The sequence below is a fragment of the Carettochelys insculpta genome, chromosome 3, assembly GCF_033958435.1.
Source record: "Carettochelys insculpta isolate YL-2023 chromosome 3, ASM3395843v1, whole genome shotgun sequence".
Lineage (NCBI taxonomy): Eukaryota > Metazoa > Chordata > Testudines > Carettochelyidae > Carettochelys > Carettochelys insculpta.
In genome coordinates, this window is record NC_134139.1 from 41,766,832 (window position 1) to 41,784,569 (window position 17,738).

A 17,738-nucleotide genomic window follows, 5' to 3' on the forward strand; every position below is an offset into this window, starting at 1 on the left:
GAAGATTGGCAGCAGCAGAGCTGGCTTTATTTGTTGAGTCTTGTCTAGTGAAGTGAAAAGCGCTGATGCTTTTTTTTTTTCCCCTAGCTGCATTTTTGTCGGGGGAGTGGGGAGTGAAATTATTTCCTTTGTCCTGTGTTTGCAGCTCATTGAGAATCAGGCATGCATATAAAATTACTGTATCTCAGGGCTTACCTTTATGGACAGGAGGGGAAAAAACAGATTTGCACGCTTGTCTGAAATATTTGGTATGCATACAGCGGTCACAAAAGTGGGAGATAATAGAATAATAAAACACATCAAATGAAGGATTATCAGAAGTTGTTTTAACTAGAGTAGCAGCGGTTATGTTACGTAAGATATAACATGCAGCTGAATATTTCAGGGGGCAATGGTAGTTTTTCAAATGTGTACCAGTTTACAACCAGATCAGAAAGAAAAGCTAATGTAGTTTTCAAGGGCTACAAAATGCAAAGAATAGTAATTTTTCATAGATTTTACTTTTTATGTAATTGTAACTTAAGGCTTTCAGGAATGAATTCAAAAGAATTAGGGACTGGAATCCTCCCCTGCCCACAGTCCATCATTTTGTGCCTGTGTTTTAAAAAACAAGATAAATTCAAGTAGAATGGGTCTATCAGTGGCTATTAACCAGGATGGGCAGTATGGTGTCTTTAGATTCTCTTGGCCAAAAGCTGAGAACAGGCAGCAGAATGGATCTCTTGATGATTAACTGTTCTGTTCATACCCTCTCGGGCAGCTGCCATTGGCACTGTCGAAAGATAACTTACTGTAGTAGTAACAGAGAGAAAGCTGTGCTAGTCTATATATTATCAAACCACAAAGCAGTAAAGTAGCACTTTAACAAAATAATTTATTAGGTGATGAGCTTTTGTGGGACAGACCCACTTCTTCAGACCATAGCCATACCAGAACAGACTCTGTGGTAGATGGACCTTTGATTTGACCTAGTGTGGCTATTCTTCTGGTCTGAATTTGAGATCCACAGACACTCAGAGTGTGCCTTCATTACATCTGAGAGTGAAGACTCAACCTGCGTAGTCAAACTTGTACTATCAAGGCTTGAGCTAGTGCACTAACAATAAATAGGTGGATGTTACCACTCTGATGGGGACTTGAGCTATCCACCTGAGGTCAAGCATCCAAGATCAGATTGGCTTGAGCTTGTCTGGCTGTCCTGAGCCACTGCAGCCACAGTGTCCACACAGTGGTTTTTCGTAGACTCAAGTGAGACCTACTAGCGTGGGTTTGGCTTCCCAAGCTGGGTGGCACCATTGTGCAAAGCAGAATGATAGTATATAAATAAATGCTTCTGTTTTACATATTTTAAACCAAAGGAGCAAGAACACTAGTTGTTTTATGAGCTATTTGTTTTGGAGATACAAGTGATATTTCTGTGTTTTCCCTTCCATGTTCACTTTGTTTAAATTTCAACATGCTGAGATTTTTTGTATGCTGTTTTGATGTGCTGTGAATGCACTGCAGTGTAGTTTAAAGCCCTGTTCCTGCAAAGATTGACGTTATATACTGTGATTATGAATTCCCTTCAACTTGCTGATCTACTCCTGGTTCATAAACCTGAACCTGTTTATAAGCCTTTTCAGGATAGGGTCTGTATTTATTTGCTAAATGGCTTTGATGCAAACTTCTAATGGATACAGGAGGCACAGTAAAAGATGGGAAACCCCTTTGCTTAGGATTTCATTGGGAATGCTGAGGCTTCACAGGATCAAGACTGGTTTAATAAATGGTGGTGTATGTATATACAGACAATCAGTTTCTTTAGGTTAAAATGGGAATAAAAACTATGAAATGAATGTTTTAAAATGTGATCTAAACACTAATTATTATTGATAAAATGAAAAATATCTGGAGTTGATGTTATAACACCATTGTTAATTGAATTATTTTGCACTTCAGAAAAAGATTAAGATTTTCCTAAAAATTACAGCATTTTGTCCTCTGAGTGCAGAATATTCTGAGAACTCCCAAATTGGCCCATTAATCAGAGTTAGACAACTCCATGCTATCTGTATAAGGAAGTGTTTCTGTATAGTTTTAATTGACTGAATTTTTGTGCGTTGACTTACTGTTTTTTAAATGTAGCTGCTTTTTGTTTATCACCAATGAAAGTTTCTCCTTCAGCAAGGGCTGAAAAATAATCTCCATCAGAAATTCACCAGTTTTCACATCTTCATCTGTGCTCTGTAGTGACATTATAAAGGAAGGAAAAGAAGAACTCTTTAAAAAAAATCAGTTTGCGTTCCTAGTACCAGATCATGCTAAAGAGCCATAATCATAATAATTAGGTTTCTGTATGGCTTGCTTTGAGGAATAGTTAGTTCTTTGTGTTAGCTAACTGTATTTTTGTACTTTTTAGCATGTTGAGATTAAATTTAAAAGAAACCCAAACTCTCAATTTCATGGGTTTATCAAGTTTGGTTTTATACACTTAGGCATAGCTTAATCTAAAAGAAGTGTTTAATGACAGTATATGAGAGCTTTATGTTTAAAATATATGTGAGAAGGAAGTGGTTATTTTAAGTAATTATACTTACTTGAGTTTATTTCGTTGTCTTACTTTTAGAACCAACATATATCACAATAAGTCCACCCACATGTGAGATTTTGGTGAACTGCACATTGACTGAAAAAGACTGCATGTACAGTTTCCAACTGGACCAAAATGGTTGCCGCATTTGTCAGTGCAAAACTAGTGAGTACAGAAATCCATGGTTTATACCTGTTTTATCAAGATTTGTTTTACAGTAGTAAAATCCTTTGTTTATTTTAATGTTGAATAAAATCTTGGAAGTTTGAAACAGAAATATTAGTACACAGGGAAAATATTTATTCACTGTTTTAGGATTATTTACTTTGATAATTATTTTGTTCGCAAAATAAAATTAAAATATGCGGAAAAAATAGGCATTAAGTATTATTTAACTAGAAGCTAAAGAAGAAAAGTAGGCAAGATTTTGTGCTTATTCTAGAAAACATTCTGTGGGAATTCTCTTAGAATTTTGATATTTCATTCTTTTTCTCTATGTAAGTGAATACTTTTTAAAAGTGGGTTTGCTTTTATAGAAATAGAAGTGTTTGTTGAGGTATGTGATCTTTATCATTTATTTGTCTTTGAAAAAACCATTGACATTGCATATTTTCATTCATATTTTCTTGTGTTTAGTATTTGGATGCCTTACACTTCATGGTAATATCGCAAATTTTCCTCTAGCATATGACTTTTACAAGGAAGTTATAACTGTGTAGCTTGGGAGCACTTCCCGTGTATCAGTCATGTTACCATTCTCTTTAGTAAAAACAGAACTTGATTCTCAGTACACATTTCTTTGAGAGTTCACAGTATACACAACTGAAAAAATTTGAGTAACTCCATTGGGGATGCATATCTGAAATCTCTGAATAGAGAGAGTGAATGAGTTTGCAGTATAGCTGTCAGTCTGCTTTGAAGTTTCACCAAGGAGAGAAGATTTGAGCTCTTGCTGGAGTCCTGGCAGTAGAGACTGTCAAGGAGATCTTCTGAATTAGTGCATCGTTGGAGTCCCCTGCCCCTGTTTCCATTCTAACTGACTGTGCTCAGCTTCTTGACTGAGCTGGATGAGCTGAGTGCCCCACAAACTTATGCTCTAGGGCTTTGTGAAACTTCCAGGTGGAATTTTCCACTAGGGTGGAGACGTACGTGTAGTCTGTTTTTGCCAGCAGATTCAAAAAGAATCAATGGGCTTATTCAAGCACAAAGAGGTTGTTTAAAAGAGTTTTTCTCTGGTGGTAGTAAGAAACTGAGAGTTTCTAACAAAAAATAATATGTAATATAAACAATGATAGCGGTAGCTGTCTTTTTTTGAGTTCCAATTGTATTAACGGTAAAAGCTCTCACTGACTTCACCTACAGAGTTGCATTGTATTTGCATTTCCTGTCTTTTGAGGGCTGGACAGAGGTTTCCCCATTGCTGCTTAAATCAGAAAGCAGAACAAATCATGTGCCTCAGCCAAATCTTGCACTGATGCAGTGAGAGGAAGCAAAACCAAACGTGCACCTTGAATAATGCAAGATGACTGTGGTTGCTGTGGTTTAGAGCAGGGATGGGCAAGATACAGGCCATGGGCTGGATCTAGCCTATGGCCGGCTCTGCCAGAACCTCAGGCAGGCTCTCTGCCTGCTGTAGCCCAAGGCTGCTCAAAAGAGCTAACGGTTCCTTTTAGGTGCGGCATGCCCCTTGCAGGGAGCAGGGAAGGGGATGTGAGAGAGACTTCATGCACTGTGCCTGCCCCCAGCCCAGAGGGCCAGCGGGAGCTGTGATGCTTGGGCTGGGGGCAGAGCAGTGCACAAACTCTTGCCCCACCCCTGAAAAGAGAGTGTCACGCAGAGGGGCACATGGAGCAATCCTGTAGCCATTTTGAGAAGCCTGGTGCTGCAGCAGGCAGGGAGCCTGCCTTGAGGGCTGCTGCTTGGGAGCCACCTAGGTAAGCATCTCAAGGCCAGAGCCTGCCTGTGACACCCCAACCCCTCTCATACCCCAACACCATGCTCCAGGTCACCACCCCAACCCTCTGCACCCCACTTTTCCTCTGCCCCAGGTCACAACTCCCTCCCAGTAGATTCTATGACACCCCCCACCCCCGGCCAGAATCATCTCTATATTCATGCCCCTTACCTTGATCCAAGTTACAATCCTGTCCTTCACCCAAATTTCCTCTCAGACCCCACACCCTCTCACACACCTCAGTCCCTACCACAAGCTCCCTTCTGTACCCAGCCTCCGTCCTGCATTCCCTCCATAGAAAAGTACAGCCACTTGACTGCTTACCAAAATCTTGGAGTGCCCCCCCCCGGCCATCAAAAATTATTGCCTACCCTGGTTTAGAGTCAGAAAGATCTTTCCATACAGAAGATCATTTGCTGGTCAGCACATTAGCTGATCCTCTGTCCCCTGGCTGATTCTTGACTATCAACCCCTTGCTATGTGCATGGAAAAGAGTAGGGGTCCCTAAGATCATGTCTGTAGTTGCAAGCTTCGTCAACAGAGATATATTGATGCAGCTGTGCCACTCTAAGACTACTCGTATAGCCAGCCTATTCCAATGGGGTAGAGCTCTCTGGTCGATGTAATAAAGCTAGCTACATGGAGCAGCGATGGCTACATTGGCAGGAGAGCATTTTCTGCTAACAGAGCTGTGCACATCAGTGCTTATGTTGGGTGAAACATAAGGCTCTCAGGGTGAGGGTGGTGATATTTTCATAGCTCAAGCAACAAAAGTTTGTGACATAAGGGGTAATGTAGACGTGGCCTAAAGCTTTCCTGCTACTTCTCGCCCAGTAGTGCACAGAATGTAGATTTTACCTCTAATGAAGTATAAAGACATTATTATTAAGGGCTAAGGGTCGACCATGTTTGACTCTAGCATTTATTACCTTCTGAAATCAAAATCTGTGTCCTGAATTGGAAAACTTTTGCCAGGTTTGAAGTTCAGATGCATATAGAATACTCACGTATGTCATGCAACCCTGTCACTGCTAGAATGCTTTGGAAAGATTGCACTGTGGCAGGCTATTGAGGCCAGCTTTTCTTGTAAATGATGTGAAGCTCAATTCCCATCTCATTAATGCAGGGAAGAGCTGTACTGCATTTTGCTATACCAGTGCTTCTCAACCATTTTATATAAGGTATCCCTTTTTTAAAAAAATTAATAGTACCCTCAGACTTCTCTTGAGCTCCCCTGAGGGTATGCATACCACTGATTGAGAAACATAGTCTTAAAGTAATCTGAGGTCATCAAACAAGTGCCATTCACCTTTCGAGATTACTCGTCTCTTTTCAGGCGTCAGGTTTGTTTTGCACACCATCAAGTTACACCTGGCTTAAAAACCAGTTACTTAAAAACATGCAAAAATATCACAGAAGACTACTGAAAACTTCTTGACTTTCAAATAAATGAACTGAAATAGAAATATTATACTTACATTTCAGCATCAGGCATAAGAAACAGCATAAACAAGTCATTGTCTGAATGAACTTGTAGATGGTACTGACTTTTCTAGTGTTTTTATGTAGACTTTTTTAAAACTAGGCAAATATGTGGATGAGTTGATGTACCCCTTGGAAGACCTCTGTCTACCCCCAAGGGTATACATACCCCTGGTTGAGAAACTTTGTGCTCCACCTTTTAATTGTTCTTAAAACCAACATGTGAAGTCTAGTATTCTGATTTAAGAAGTGTTGGAGTATAACTTCCTATCAAGGCTCTTTTGATCAGACAAAAATCAACTCATTTAAGTAGACACAGTGCTGGTGCTGTTTTCATGTATTTTCCCTAGGTAAAAGGGGGAAAAATCATTCTATCACATAACTTAAATAATAAGAAAATGTGTACATACACATACATATGAAAAAATTGTGAAAAAATGTGAATGTTCAGCATTTTGGCCCCAGTTGAGCACCCAGAAAATAAAGTAGTATATAATTAGTAGCCACTTGTGAAAAGTGTTGGTTAAAGTGACTTGCAAAGGCATAAATAGAACTGAGCTCCCCTGGATATCAGCCTGCCTTTAACTAAAAGATTATCATCTCTTTTCCTATAGTACCCTGCCATTTTCATCAACTGGATTTCCAACTTCCAGACAAAATGAAGCAGAGTTGGTATTAGGAGCCTAATTCATTTTACGCTTGGATTAATTTCTTGAACATCATCCATCTTGTAGATATTGTAGAAAAAATAGTGCCCGGTCATGTAATTAAAGACTATCATATGGATATGCACCAGGGCACAAAGACAGGTATCTTTAAACCTAGCATTTCCCATCTTTTAGTGCTTGATATTGCTATTTCATTAAAATTATTTTAACATAAGCTGCGTCTACACGTGCACGCTACTTCAAAGTAGCGGCACCAACTTCGAAATAGCGCCCGTCGCGTCTACACGCATCGGGCGCTATTTCGAAGTTAACTTCGACGTTAGGCGGCGAGACGTCGAAGTCGCTAACCTCATGAGGAGATAGGAATAGCGCCCTACTTCGACGTTCAACGTCGAAGTAGGGACCGTGTAGACGATCCGCGTCCCGCAACGTCGAAATTGCTGGGTCCTCCATGGTGGCCATCAGCTGTGGGGTTGAGAGATGCTCTCTCTCCAGCCCCTGCGGGGCTCTATGGTCACCGTGGGCAGCAGCCCTTAGCCCAGGGCTTCTGGCTGCTTCTGCGGCAGCTGGGGATCTATGCTGCAGGCACAGGGTCTGCAACCAGTTGTCAGCTCTGTGTATCTTGTGTTGTTTAGTGCAACTGTGTCTGGGAGGGGCCCTTTAAGGGAGCGGCTTGCTGTTGAGTCCGCCCTGTGACCCTGTCTGCAGCTGTGCCTGGCATCCCTATTTCGATGTGTGCTACTTTGACGTGTAGACGTTCCCTCGCTGCGCCTATTTCGATGTTGGGCTGAGCAATGTCGAAGTTGAACATCGACGTTGCTGGCCCTGGAGGACGTGTAGACATTATTCATCGAAATAGACTATTTCGATGTTGGCTGCACGTGTAGACGTAGCCATAGTGGCTTTTGAAGGGCAAAAATAATTTTTTAATTTGTGCAACAGTATCAATCTATTTCTGGTATGGACTGGGCTTAGTGATTGTGGCGGAAGTTGAGAGCCAGAGGGTTTACGCACGAGGAGACCAGAATCTGAGACAGGCTGGAGAGCAGACCAGGTGCTGGGAAACTGAGTCAGGAGATGAGTCGAAGTTAGGCCAGTGTGCAGGCTGGTAGTCAGTCAAGTAGCTCAGGAGAGGCAGTCACAAGCAAGAAAAGATGCAGGTGCAGAGATTACTTCCTGTTCCTGTGCTTGGTTTAAAAAGAAGCCTTAAGGTTTCACCCACCAGTGTCTTGACTACAATCCTTTTCCAAATCTGATCTTCAAGTTCTGGTCACAGTTAGAATGTATGGGTGGGTTCTAAAGAGTTGTGGGGACTGTGATTTGAGACCTGGGGCTCCTGAGAATCCCAGATCTCTAATTAGCAGTATTTGAATCCTGAATCTTTAGCAATGCTGTTGAGACAATTTTTCCCAGAGCAAAAGGACCTATTTCGTTAGGTGGCAAGGGCAGAAGGCAGGTTTCATCTACGAACCCAGAATCACTAGGTTGAGTCTGCAGGAGCAGCCCTATCTAACATATTTGCTTATGTTGTTAAGTAGCTGAGACTCAGATTTGCCATATTTGGGTTTTGTTTCTGGCTTGTCTAATTTGTGAGACATTAGTCAATAACCAGGGTTATGGAAGTCACAGAATTATCCACACCAATTTACTGAAAGGAGTATAAAATTAGAGTTTCTGGTTCTCAGCACTAGTTTTCATAATCCTAAGGATATTTTATGGGCACAGCCACAGACGGAGAGGATGTACTTGCAGTAGCTCTGTCTTTTCCAGAAGTTCATCTCTGTGTAGACTCCTGACATGTGGCCTTGACCCTACAACTCTTAGTTCACCAAATGTCAAAGTCCTCCCACAAATTATGGTGGCACTGCCTGTTTTTAAAAAGGCAGAAAATAGTATTGTAATGACTGTGACTGCTGCTCCCATAATTAAATATGGCACATAAATGGTACTGAAACTTTTCTTCTAGCATGATACTTAAGGCATCCTGGCAGGGATGAAGTGTTTTCAGAAGGGACCTGGATGCATGGATTTGGGAGATAAGGGAGAAAAAAATAAACAGGAGTCAAAGACAACTTCAAGCTTTTCAGGGGGGTTGTCCGAGAGGGACAGGAAAGATGGTTGTTTTGATGACTGGGACAGAAAAAGGGGGTGACGTGGAGCTGAGGGTAAAGAGCAAGAGCTCAGTTTTGGAAATATGAGGTTTAAATGAGTTAGGAGATGTCAGAAAGAAAATGTCAGAAAAGGAGACTGATGGGCAGGATTGGATAAAGGCAAGTCAGGAGCAGAGGTACGTGTATGGGTCATCATTATAAATATGATAGCTGAAACTGTGGACATAATGAGAAGAAAAGTCATGCAGGGTTCCACACATCATATTGTGGTAGTTTTAAAAACAGGAAATTTTTATCATTTCACCCCCTTTGTTGTTGCTTTGGGTGTTTTATGTTTTGTTTTTTTAAATCTATCCTTACAATTACTCCTAACCATTTGTTTAGTTAAATGTGCCTCATCCATGTTAAGGAATTCTCATCCTGGTGGTCTAAGGGTTATGATGTCGTGATCTGTTAGCTATCCCCCTCCCCGCAAAGCCCACTTTGCATCCAACATTTATAATAGCATAAAATATAAAGGTGTTTTTAATTTATAAGAGGAATCTCACTCAGATGTCAAAAGGGGTTACCAATACAAAGATTGAGATCCACACTTTGATGCTGATCCATTTAATGTAGGAGCCTTTCTGCTGAATTTAACATTAAATATAAGCCATATTTCTTTGAGTCAGTATACAAATGGGGAACTTTCTGAATGTTTTCTAATGGTAAAAGTTTTGTGCCATCATCATGAAACAGCAACATGCTCATGAAAATAGTATTATTGTATCAAAGAATATGACATTCAACTAATCAGCTTGCAGATTGGGAGAAGAAAGTATTTTGGTTGTTGAAAAATAGGAGAGTCCTGGCAGAATTTGGGTATCCTTATCCTTCAGTGTAAAAGTTGGCTGACAAATGCATTGAACCTCTGACAATTATAAAAGATCCTGAAGAAATGTGGAAATATCAGAATGATGGGAAAAAACAAGATTCATTAGTATACTGGGAAAAGTATGATCCTGATAGTAAATGCATGGTAAATCTCTAAATTCAATCCCCTGAAAAAATAAAATAGAAATATATTCTATAAACATACACCCAGAGGATAATAGAAATATACACATTCAACAGGAGGGGTTTGGTTTGTATTGTGGTAAACAAATCATGCAAGGGAACCTTGATCTAAATTCTTATTATAATTACAAAAAATATGTGGTGGGAAGAGAGAGAAGAATCAGTGTTAACAATATATTGATTTTAGTAAAGAATATATATCTTAAAAAAATCAAACTAGAAAAATTAATTCATACTGGCTTGTATGTGTGAATATTGTCACATGGAATGAAAACTGTAGGAATACAAAAGCCAAGTTACCTGCTAGTGAATATTTCTTTGAGTTATTGCCTATACAATCCACATTCCCAGAGATGTGTGATGTGTACATCCCAAAACTGGGAGTATAGATTGGCCAGTCCTCCTTAAAAATTCATGGTAAGGCAGAGCCCTTCAGTGTCCACAGAGTTGATTTTCTTACATAGAACATTCAAATACTGATTTAAACTCTCTAGTCCAGCACACTCTCGTTCAGCAACATCCATGGCCCAACATGATTTTAGTTAGCTGGATATCAACTTATCATGAGTGTGGCCCAGCTTCCTATGTTTTCATAAAGTTTACAGCCACCAGTCCTGGCTCTCAGTGGTTTCTGCTGTTATTTAGCTCTGCTTTACTCCTAAGTGTCTCCTATGAGCCCAGTGGAAGTGTTAGTCATGTTGCTAGATAATATTGATTTCCCATGGTTCTGCAAGTTCTCTTTTTGGACCTGACTGGTGCCAAATGAGTGCTGGACTAGAGAGATTCAACCTGTACTACAGATTGTAGAAAACATAGATAAAAGTTTGTCCAGAGAGGCGGAGAAGACTTCCAGTGTGAAGGGCTCAAACTGCTTTCAGACAACACAGATGCTTCTCTCCAGTCCTGGATTCCTGGACCACATTATGTTCCCTAGGAATCTACACTGCAGAGCAGAAAAGATGTGCTTCTGAGCACAGTTATGAGCCATAGTGAAGGAGGGCCAGGGGTCAAAAGCAGAAGCAGCCTGTACCTCAATTTACTACCTATCAACCTACCTCTTCTGAGCACTTTTCATGGTTTGGCCAAGGCCTGAATATGCTGCAACATCAACTGCCATCTACACACCTGTCACACCCTTCAGAAGTCATCTGGTCCTGTTTCATGCCTCTGATAGATGGGTCCAGGATCATTTTGAAGACCTACACCATACAATTAGCATCCCTTCCCCCTTTCAACTCTCCTTCCCTATCCCCCACCAGGGACCCTTGTCCTTAGAAACTACTTTGTCAGGAAATATATCGTTTGTTATACCCTTGAACTAGTCGTGGTGCAACCCAGGAACACAAGGAGGGTTCTTTCTGATTATTTCCAGTCTTCAGAGCGCAAGAGATCCACAGGTCTCAGTTTAAATATAATATATATATATATATTTATGCACTTCATGGTCTGTTTTCTTGTTACTCTTCAGCATTCTTTGTGATTTAGTCTCCTAAAACATTTGGGATCCTCCTCTGGAACATGGTCTCTCACTCTGACCACTGCAGGCAGACTCCTTCAGTCTGTGTTGGTCCCAATGTCCAAAAGGTCCCTTCTGCTATCATATCATATATAGAATCATAGGGCTGGAAGGGTCCTCAGGAGGTCATCTGGTCCATCCCCCTCCTTCAAGCAGGATCAACCCCATCTAAGTCGTCCCAGCCAGGACCTTGTCAAGCCAGGACTTAAAAACCTCTAGGGATGGAGAATCCACCACTTCTCTCGGCAACACATTCCAGTGCTTCACCACCCTCCTGGTGAAGTAGTTTTTCCTATGACAGCATTCCCCTTTGTTCTCTCTCCTACCTTAAAGTATCCTTTGTTTTGGTGAGTTCCACTGACAAATTATTTCCTTGTGCTGTTTCTAGAGACATACTGTTCAATCAAACTATAGTCTCTGAAGAAAAGCTGGAGAAAATAGGAGAACCAATGCCTTTTTCCAACACATTATCCTAAGGAGTTCCATTGGATAGAAGCCATTTAGGTTAACTATTTATGTTTATTCTATTCCTTCTTTGATAACGGGTATGTGATACATGTTGGTGTCTTGTCAGCCCATGGCTAACTTACTCCATAGCTGATGGTTACAGATATATATTGAATTTATAATCTGAAGTAGAATTCATAAATTGCACCTATACAGAGGAAGAGTATCCATGTTGCTCTGAAAGTATTAGAGGCACAAGGTGGATGAAGTAACTTGTGTTGATAAGAGATTCACATGTCAGAAGTTGGTTCAGTAAAGATATTATCTTTCCCAGGGAAAGTAGTAGTAGGTTCAAAACTAATAAAAGGAAATTTTTCTTCACACAGCGCACAGTCAACCTGTGGAACTCCTTGCCCGAGGAGGCAGTGAAGGCCAGGACTCTATTAGGGTTTAAAAAAGAGCTTGATAAATTTTTGCAGGTTAGGTCCATAAATGGCTATTAGCCAGGGATAAAGTATGGTGCCCTAGCCTTCTGAACAAGGGCAGGAGATGGATGGCAGGAGATAAATCACTTGATCATTGTCTTCTGTTCCCCTTCTCTGGGGCACCTGGCATTGGCCACCGTCGGCAGATGGGATGCTGGGCTGGATGGACCTTTGGTCTGACCCAGTATGGCCATTCTTATGTTCTTATGTTATCATCTTGTTTATCTTAGTTGACTATAGACAGATTCTCCAAATCATCAAAACATTCAGTCCTGATTTAAAGATTCAATCCTGATTTAAAGTGATGGAGCATCCACTACAACCTTTGGTAACTTGTTCCAACTGTTAATTGCCATTGCCTTTTAAAATGTTCACCCTGTTTCTAAGTCTAAATGTGCCTGGCTTCAGTTACAGACACTGAATCTTGTGTGCTACCAAGTAAAATGCTTACAGAAACCCAAATATGTTTACGTTAACACTGTTACATTAATCAATCAAACTTGTAATTTTGTCCAAAAAAGATAACAGGTTAGTCTGACAGGGCTTATTTTCCATAAACCCATCATAGTTTCCTTTATTTATATTACCCGGCTTAACAGATTTTACTAGTAAAAATTAGTTGATCATTCTGTTATTTTTCCTGGGATGTACATCAGACTTATTATTGAGTCATTCAGTTTACCTTTAAATATTGGAATAATATTAAGCCTTTTCAGGTTTTTTGGAACTTCAAAAATGCTTCAAGATTTGCTGACAGTCAACATTAATCTTATTAGTCAATATTTAGAAACCTCTAAACACTGATCTTCTTATTCAGATTTCAAAAGCCTAAAATGGTCCTGTAACTATTTTTTAATTAATTTGATTTCACTTTTTGTGATCTAGAAGCCACGTCTGTTCTGCCTTGGCATGTTATAAAAGGCAACTGTTGTAGTTGTCAGACTGAGCATAAGCTTGTCCTTGAAGTGTGTTATATCCAAGATTCCCTATAATTTTTTTAAATGTTCTGGTTTTATCACTTATTGTACTGTTTGCTTTTATTCAGTCCCAGCTGTATGCCTGCTGATGTTAACATTTGTCACAATTACATCAGCTCCTGCTTAGCAAATGAGCTTGTTACATTGATGCATTTTTCTTAATTCTCCAACATCTTCTGATATGGCCTTCATAGCAGTTAGCCACATCACCACACTGTTAATGTAGACTCTGACTACATTAACTTCATCTGCTGTGTCTTTCCAACATCCTGTGTAGAACATTTCTAGACCAGAATTTTTCCCATATAGAAGCCAAAGTATGTGTTACTTGTGGAAGTGGGCCCAGGTAGTGAAATTTGGATCTGAAATTATATTCAGTTCCATACTTCATATTCATAGTCAATGTGCTAGTATGTCCCTTACATCAACAACAAGAAAAGCTTGAACTGGATCCACATTCTTCCAAAGCTAATAGGGGTCTCAAACTCAATGGTTTGGTTCAGGCCAGTTTGAAGTTGAATGCACTGTACACATTTTAATTTTTATTATTTAATTGTGTGTGTCTAAATTCATGTGATGAATTCAGTTTTGTAATATATTGTGCCTCTGGTATCTCCGTATTTTATTTTTCTCAGTAATGCTCCTACATTACATTCTCACTGAGTTCTTTGGTATCCACGCACATTCTGAGTTTCCTGATACCTCTATTACGCATGCTATTGATCTCTCACAGTCTGTGGGCTACATTTGGCTGCAGCATTCGTTCGCCACAATCATTCTGTTCCACATTTCCCTTTGCTCTTGTCTCAAGGGCACCTGCACTCTAGTTAGAGTATGCATTGCACAATGAATCATGTCTTTCAGTAGAATGGTATATGCACTCCCTGGATATGCCAGGAAATTGCTTTTCCCATGCTGCAATTTCTTCTGCTTATCTAGTCTGTTTTGATCTTGGACCACATTGGTATTTCACTGTTTTACAAATAAATCTAATCAGCCCCAGCTTTTCACTAGTTGGCTTTCCCAACAAGGACCATTTACTCTAGAAATTATTTAAAAATAGAATCTGTCTTTATCTTTGTACAGTATTCTCTTTAATCTGCATGCTGTCTAAATCTCAGTTCTTCATAGCTCTTCATAGGTTTTCATCATTGCCGCTTTTTTCATATTCATTTCTTTCAAAATCTTGTGTTATCAATCGTGATTTTGCTCCTGAGCAATCCTGTCTGTTTCTAAATTCTACCTTTGTAGCTTTAACTTGTTTTACACTTCAGTATGTGTGCTGCCATTCTATCCATTGCCACTGTTAAACCTTACAGTTGTGTCCTTCTCTTCCATCTGCATACAAATATTTGTGTCATTTAAACACCTCCCCTGATATTCACCCCATTACAAAGTCATTTTTCTTTTTACATTATGCACAGTTTTTACCATATGATGAACAAATGTGCATGATTCTTCCGACCAAAAAGGTTGCACTTTGTCCTGGTTCATTCTTCTTGATTAGTTATTTCCTGAACACAGACGTCACTTTCTGCTTCTAGTGTGCGAGCCCAAATTCAGCCCTGTGTTACGTTAATACAGCCCCACTAATATCAGTGGTTTATATAGCTGTAATTCTAGGCTGAATTTGTCTTACTTTCTGCCCTGTTATATTTCAGTCATTGTCTTTGGTTTTGCAGGATATTCCTCAAATATTATGATACACTTTTCACTTGTTCTTTAGTTTGTTTCTCATGTTTCCTTCCAAGGCTAGCTGTGCTTTTCAGAATGTCAGATTCTGTAGTTGTCATGTGTAATGAGTTGACTGCTTACCATGTGTTTAGATTAGATGGACAGGCCCTAAGTAAGCAGTTTTGTACCTTGTGTGACAAAGCCCCAGGCTTGTCCTTGTTGGGTCCTGTACTATGTGGCAGTTTAAAATGCAGCCTCAGAGACCTGCTGTGACCCCTGCTCTGCCTCCTACTCTCACAGAGGCTGGGTAACTGTATCACTGAGCCATTTTGATCCTTGGCTAGTCCAAAATACAATTGTTAATGGAGGAGACCCTCCCCATTAGGGGTGCCCAGTCTCCTCTCCTCTAGGGCTGTCCTGGGGTCTGGGGTGGGGGAACCTGGACCCCTCCCACACATACTGGGCTCCAGCCAGGGACCCTAGACAGCTGCAGCCTTCCCTCCCTGGGCTGTCCTAGTGCAGCAAACTGCCTCCCTGGGCCACTTCTACCAGACCCTTCCCCAGTACCTTCTTCATGTAACTGCAGCCCTCTCTTCTTGGGAGTCCTCCTTCCACAGTCCTTGTCTGTCCTCTATCTCCTTCCCCACTGCTTATGTGAACGAAACCCTTTTGAAGGGTTCCACAGGCCTTAATTATCCACAGGTGCTAATTTGGCAGCAGGTGCTAGTTTAGCATGCAGCTGTTAAGATGGCCCTGGTTAAACCTGAGTCTCTGGGAAACTTAAATGCACACGCCCAGCTGTCAACATATCTCCCTTCCATGAGGTTGCTGTAGCCGGCTGCGGGCCGGGGTCTATCACACTTGTTAATGTTATGGACCACCAACTCTCTTATCACAGAGGTTTATGTGATCACATACTTATAAAATACTACTCAATTTCCAATGTATAATATAATTATTGGTGATTTAAATGGACTGCTGCAGTCAGCCATGAAACATATGGCATTTGTGTGCTGTATGTCCTGTACCTTTTTATTTTAGAAAACATTGTGTAATAAAATTGATGCCTAAACTGTCAAGTTTTTTCCACTAACAGTTTTAAATACTCTGTACTTAGTTGCTTGAATCACTGCTATTATTAACAGGGCAACTTTTTGCTCACTGACTTTTAAGTAGAGTAAAAACTCCATTTTAATATTGAACTATGAGAATACGTAGAACATTCCTTTTGCTGAGTGAATTTTTTAACACAGAAGACTTCTTAGTTCAAAGCCACAGTAAAAGCCAGATCCCTCATACAAGCTAATTTTGGGTATATAGAAAGTAGCAAATTCTTCAGAAACGGAGTCTGAATCATTGGAAGATACAGACCCATGCACCTGCCTGAAAGTGCTTTCCTTGCTGCAGTGGTTTATCTATCATTAAGTTTACCATTCAGCCATTGGGGAGGTAATTGTCTTACCTGAGCACAGATTCAACATATGAATCAGAATCAAAGCCATCAGTCAATTTAGTAGTAGGCTATCATCCAGACATAAGTATGCCCATGGACTCAAAGATGATCTGCTACTGTATCAAAGCATTCGTTAAACAATTGTGGCACTTCAGCTTTGACTGGAATGGAAAATTAGTGATTTGAGATAAGCAGAAAGGGTGACTCTCATATAAAAGCATAAAATTAGTGGCATGAATGGTTGCTAATTAAGAAACCACTATACATGTAATAATAAAGAAGTTGTGACCCAGAATCATTACAAAGAAAATATTTAATTTAAGGAATGTAACTCAGATATTGCTGTAAATCAGAAATAACCCATTGCACTTACATGTTTCCTCATACAGACTTTGCAACTGTATGTGAAAACTGATACATCCATTCATAAGGATAGTCTCACAATAATGATGTCTCTCAGGGAGTTGGGAAGGTGTTAAACGGGAAAGTCATTGGGAGCAAATCCATTTTTTCTTTTTTAGAGTATGAGGTGTTTGTAAGGGATTATTTTACCAAACTTTCAAAGTTAATTCCAGAATATCGTGCTATTAGAAAATGTAAATATTTTGACATTCAAATTTTATTTATTAAAAATAGTCTTCTATTGTACTGTACGCTAAAAGATTTCAAATTTGGTGAGACCTATTTTCCCTTCTACAGAAAGTATATTTAATAAAAATTATGATTTACCAAAAAAAGTTGACTAATGCTAGTGTTAGAAATATATAAAGTTCCCAGAAGGTTTCTCCACAGACTTTAATTTATTGATTTCAATTTTGTCAAACAATAATATCCTTTCAATAAATATAAAAGCCTTTTGGTGATCTGATTTATATAAATATTAGATGGACGTTTGATAACAATTATGAAATTCCTGATGAATATTGGTTCCCTTATCTAAAGAAGGGTTGGAACTTCCCAGATTTTTCTGCCTTGAAGACTTCTATATAAGCCAAGGATATCTAGGCCGGGGCAAATAGGGAAATATCCCAGGACTGTGTAAGATCAGAACATAAAAACACACACTCAGGGTGCATCTATACTTGTATTCCTCTTTCAAAAGAGGTATGCAAGTGAGGCAAATTGAAAATGCAGAAGAGGTATAAATGTGTGTATTTAGCCCTCATTTGCATATTCTAATTTTGAAAGACCTTCTTTTGAAAAAAGAAAGCCAGTGTAGATGCTGCTCTTTTGAAAGTAAACCCATCTTCGAAAGAATCCTTCTTCCCTTTATTTAATGGATAGAATGGGTAGCTGCTCTCCCATTGCAAGGGCCCCCTGATGCAGAGCCTAGCATCTTTCCG

The 17,738-nt window shown here is 39.8% G+C and overlaps 1 protein-coding gene across 2 annotated transcripts in view; it reads left to right on the plus strand.

Moving 5' to 3' along the window:
- CRIM1 (cysteine rich transmembrane BMP regulator 1) overlaps window positions 1-17,738 on the plus strand; it is a 315,027-nt gene that overhangs the window by 213,722 nt on the left and 83,567 nt on the right. For both annotated transcript variants that reach the window (XM_074989676.1, XM_074989675.1), the window contains exon 8: window positions 2,609-2,737. In XM_074989676.1, coding sequence (XP_074845777.1) covers window positions 2,609-2,737 — 129 coding nt within the window. The remainder of the gene's footprint in view (window positions 1-2,608; window positions 2,738-17,738) is intronic.